This window comes from Lolium rigidum, chromosome 3 (genome assembly GCF_022539505.1).
Source record: "Lolium rigidum isolate FL_2022 chromosome 3, APGP_CSIRO_Lrig_0.1, whole genome shotgun sequence".
NCBI classification, from domain to species: Eukaryota; Viridiplantae; Streptophyta; class Magnoliopsida; order Poales; family Poaceae; genus Lolium; species Lolium rigidum.
This window is the reverse complement of record NC_061510.1, coordinates 367154235-367159041: the sequence shown is the minus strand read 5'-3', so window position 1 is coordinate 367159041 and position 4807 is coordinate 367154235. Positions and strand designations below refer to the sequence as shown.

The 4807-nt window shown below is 46.9% G+C and overlaps 1 protein-coding gene across 1 annotated transcript; it reads right to left on the bottom strand.

The window, feature by feature from the left end:
- Positions 1–292: 292 nt before the first annotated feature.
- LOC124704245 (phospho-2-dehydro-3-deoxyheptonate aldolase 1, chloroplastic-like) lies at positions 293–4324 on the bottom strand. The gene is made up of 5 exons (XM_047236491.1): positions 3779–4324; positions 3415–3692; positions 2427–2703; positions 2091–2336; positions 293–837 (listed from the first exon to the last, which is right to left on the bottom strand). Exons 1-5 carry the CDS (start codon positions 4307–4309, stop codon positions 559–561), a joined length of 1611 nt encoding a protein of 536 aa, XP_047092447.1. The 5' UTR covers positions 4310–4324; the 3' UTR covers positions 293–558.
- Between the last annotated feature and the right edge of the window lie 483 nt (positions 4325–4807).

Below are 4807 nucleotides of genomic sequence, written 5' to 3'. Positions count from 1 at the left end.
AAGAAACAAATTGCTGCTGCTATGCTAGGGTGTATCGAAGAAGTTTGAAGAAAGGAACAGAACCAGCTCTTCTCGCCACCTCTCTCTGCTGCTCTCTCTGTTCCCTGAATTCAGGTATCCATCGTGCCTCACGTCGGCAATCATACCGGCAAGGGGCGGGGTGTGACAAAATATATAATGCTCGCTCTTTTGTTTCTGCAGCAACGAAACCAAAACAATATAGGCACAATTGCAGCAGCAACTCATCACAGGGTGAAAGACGGATTTGAACAAAAAAGGAGCAATTGCCAAGTACTTGAAGCCCCGAAGCCTTCTGTCTTGTATTATTATTCTCTTATATATAGAAGACATAAATAGAAACGGTTTTGAAACCTTACATAAAAGTGCACGGCACAGTATAGACCAACATAAACATTAGAGATCCCTCCCCCCTCCCCTCACACAGAAAGCTCACGAGTAGTATACAGTTTTTATCAAGATCACCCACCAACAAAAGGAATACGCATCAAACGCTGCTGCAACTATCTACTCCGCCTGTTCCATTCCTGGCTAGGCGTTTCAGAAACCAGATGGCAATGGCAAGACGCTGTTAAGCTTCGATGACCGGGTCCTCCTCTTCCTCAGCCTCTCAGCAATGATGAAGGCAAGCTCCAGAGATTGGGATGCATTCAGCCTCGGGTCGCAGTGTGTGTGGTAGCGGTCAGCCAGGTCGTCAAAGGTCACAGTTCGTGATCCACCGATGCACTCTGTCACGTTCTGCCCAGTCATCTCGAGGTGGACACCTCCTGCGTGGCTCCCTTCTTGCTCATGAACATCGAAGAATGCCCTGACCTCAGCCTATTAGAGAAAAGTTCCTGATTAGTTTGGGGCCATGACTACAAAGACTTCAGTGAAGAATACAGTATCAATGAAACTATCCTAGCCAATGATCTCAAATGCACACTCCAATCAAATGAAAAAAAAGAAAAGTCTACTGTTTTTTGTACTTCTTAAATCTGCAGTTAAAAAATGTCTGGAGTTATTATTAGTAAAATCTACTAATCTATCTAATACGGTGATCAAATATCCCCCCTTTCACTTTCCAAGATGCAGAACTCTTCTTGCAACTTAAGATTAGTATTGCTAGCAACTTCGAACAGTAGCTGATAATTAACAGCAAGATTGCATGGTGCTGCTTTGTTCAGTACATAATTACATCTAATCCTTGGTACAAGAGACCAGCACTTCAGTACCAGTCAGTTCAAGTAAATGTTAAGAGACAGCATGTGCTGCAAACAGTGCGACCGTCGCACGATTTGCAACTGGAGTGCATGCCTAGGGCACACAAACAAAACATTCTTAAACAATCAGATGGTTCAATCTCCAATACTTCTCCAATACTCCGAGCAATCAATTTAGTAGATCTACTCCCATCATACTAGTTAGACCCACTTCCATTGTAATCACTGGACCCACTTCACTAAAATCATTTAATTGACACTGTGTGACCATCCATGATGGTGACTATATCTCTGGACCAGTCCAACAACCACCACCATCCCATGAAACATATGGTGGATGTCCTCATCATACCTAACAGGCTAATACACATCTATGATAAATGTTTTTTGGGGGTCTAGACACGTTCATAGCATACAAAATTGATATTACACTGACCAGTCACCAACTATTACTCAAGGCTATTGACCAATTAGTTAATGACTAAAATTGCAATAGCAGTTCCTCATTATGATTTATGCAATCAAGAAACTCTTCTTGCATAATTAATGAGAAGGCAAGCATCTTTTCATCGTTTTATTTTCGAATCTAGTTGGTACTACGTACATTATACATCATATTGTTGTCTACTTTGAAGCTTCATCAGCTAATTAACTTATTTGGTTATTCACCAGAAAATGGGGCCCAATATTACCTCTATTTTCATCTATAGCAGCAGTGAGCATATGGCTTAACATCTATTTCTGCTTTTATCACGTTTTTTAGGTTGATGGGGTTAGTATATGTGATGTGCAGATTGCCCACAAGGCCACAAAGGCTGCATCATTCTAGTGAAGCAACACAATGGATGAAGTAGGAAAAATAGCACATACCAGAATAGAGTCAAAGGGGCGTGTCTTTAGACCACAAGGAGCCTTGATGGTGTTCCCGTGCATGGGATCAGTGATCCAGGTAACAATTTGACCAGAATTGCGGACAGCACGGATAAGATGAGGTAATTTGACCCTCATGTTCTCTGCCCCCATTCTTGTAATGATGGTAATTCTCCCAGCTTTGTTTGTTGGGTTCAATATCTCAATCAGCTTCACCAAGTCGCTGGGGTTCATTTTGTCACTCACCTGAAATACACATTTTACAATTGGATGTTTAGCTCAGCATACACATGTGTATTTTTACGTTTTCAACATGAAGTTAGTCTGAAAAGATACCTTGATGCCAAGGGGGTTAGCAACACCCCGGAGGAATTCAACATGAGCACCGTCAAGCTGGCGAGTGCGTTCACCGACCCAGAGCATGTGGGCAGAACAGTCGTAGAAAAGACCAGAGGTTGAGTCCTGACGGGTTAGAGCTTGCTCGTAGGGTAGGAGCAGGCACTCATGAGAGGTCCAGAATTCAGTACTTGACATAACCGGGTGGTCCAATGTTAGCCCAGCTGCAGACATGAAGCCAAGGGCTTCATCAACCCTGTGTGCCAATTCACGGTACCTAACGAAGCATCCCCACAATAATTAGACAATAAAATGGAATACTTCTTGATTGGCCAAGAAGACAACAATTTATATAATTTCCATCAAAATAATCAGAAAACATTTAATAATTATAAACTCTAAAATGTTCGAGCTGTTATTGAATAGCAATATTAGATCATGTTGTTATACCATAAACCAATATATGTTGGGGTGGAAGAGTTATTCAGTGGAGTACAACAACATCAGATAACTGTATGACTTCTGCAGGAAACTGACACTGGATGACTTCAGAAACGGTTAACATGGCCCATCCTATAATGTCTGAGTTCCCAAGAAACAGAACTACTGAAAGGTAATGATAAGAGTATGTGCATAGGTGTGCACTCCCATCAAATAGGTTGCTCTGTAGCATTCAATGAGATGATGATAATTGCATACAATCAAATAATATGATATTACCGGTTTATAGCGGAAAACAGTAGAAAATAGACCGAGACTTTGAAATAATTAGTTGATTTATTTCGATGCGATTCCTCTATATTCCCTCCAATGGTGGAAAGTAATGGAATGATCTAATAGAGTTTAATTTTCTCTATGTCAACAACTACAGCTTAAGTCCATGATAAAAAAAAAACCACAAAAAGATTTTGCAGCATACATAACTAAACGACTACCATAATCACCAAAATATGCAAACAAACAGAAAGTGCATAGAAGATGTTTTCACCTGTCGCCCTGCTCGCTGTTTTCAGTGAAATCGAGGTTCCACTGGGTGACCCGCTGCATGGCAGCATAGCCTCCCATGGCGAAAGCGCGGAGGAGGTTGAGCGTGGCAGCGGACTGGGTGTATGCCCTGATCATCCTCTGAGGATCGGGGATGCGGCTCTTCTCGTTGAACGCATCTCCGTTGATGTTATCCCCTCTGTAGCTGGGCAGCTTCACTCCGTCCTTGACCTCGAAGTTGTCCGACCTCGGCTTCGCGAACTGGCCGGCCATTCTCCCAACCTATTATTATTACCGAATCAACAAATTAGATCCCCAGATTACAAGGGAGGTTTGCGCGGAGGGAGGTGGGATTTGAGTGAGCGTACCTTGATGACGGGCATCTGGCCGCCGAAGGTGAGGACGGCGGACATCTGGAGGAGGACGCGGAAGGTGTCGCGGATGTTGTTCCCGTTGAACTCCTTGAAGCTCTCTGCGCAGTCGCCGCCCTGGAGGAGGAAGGCCCGGCCCATGGCGGCGTCCGCCAGACGCTCCTCCAGGTTCCGCGCCTCCCCGGCGAAGACGATCGGCGGGAAGGCCTCGATCGTCTTCAGGGCTGACTCCAGCTCGGCCGCGTTCGGGTACTCCGGCAGCTGCAGCGCCTTCTTCGCCCTCCAGCTGTCGATGGCCCACTTGGCCGGTTTCGGGGCCGGTGGGGCCGCGGACTTCTCCGGCGCGACCGTGGCCGCCGCCGAGGTCTTGGCCGCGGCGGCGGTGGCGGCGGCGGCCTTGGACGGCTCCGCGGCGTGGACGGCGCGGATTGTGCGGCGCTTGAGCGGGAGGAAGGACGGGGCGCGGCGGGGCTGCGAGACGGCTCCGCCGGATAGGGCGGCCGCGGCGTGGTTGGTGGCGAGCGCCATTGCGGACGGAATGGGGGCGGCGGCGGCGGCGATCGGGAGTTGAGGAATCTGGGGTTTTGGGAAGGAATGCAGTAGTGGAGGGGAGGGCGGGCGTGGTGGGCGCGGTCTCTCCTGAAGAGATTGGGAAATGGGGGCGCGCTATTTATAGCTGGCCGGAGCCGGTCAGGGCCGCGGTTGGTGAGTGGGAGCCGGGAGGGAGGAGGGAGGCGGTGGTAGTTGGATGAAGCGACCCGGGAAGGGAAGAGGGAAAGAGCGATCACGCATATTCTAGGATTTTCCTCCTTGGCTACCTCGTGGGTAAACTTGTTTCCCTTTCTTTTTTCCCCCTTGCTTCCGAGAGATTCAAGGGCTTTCTTGCTTATACCCTCCATTCCTCCAAATTGAAGAAAAGGTTCGAGTCTAACTTTTAGCAGCTGCAACACTGAACATGAAACTGATAAAACTGTTAAGAGTATATATGTTAGGGGGCTTCCTGCATATTTACGCCTCTACATGTAC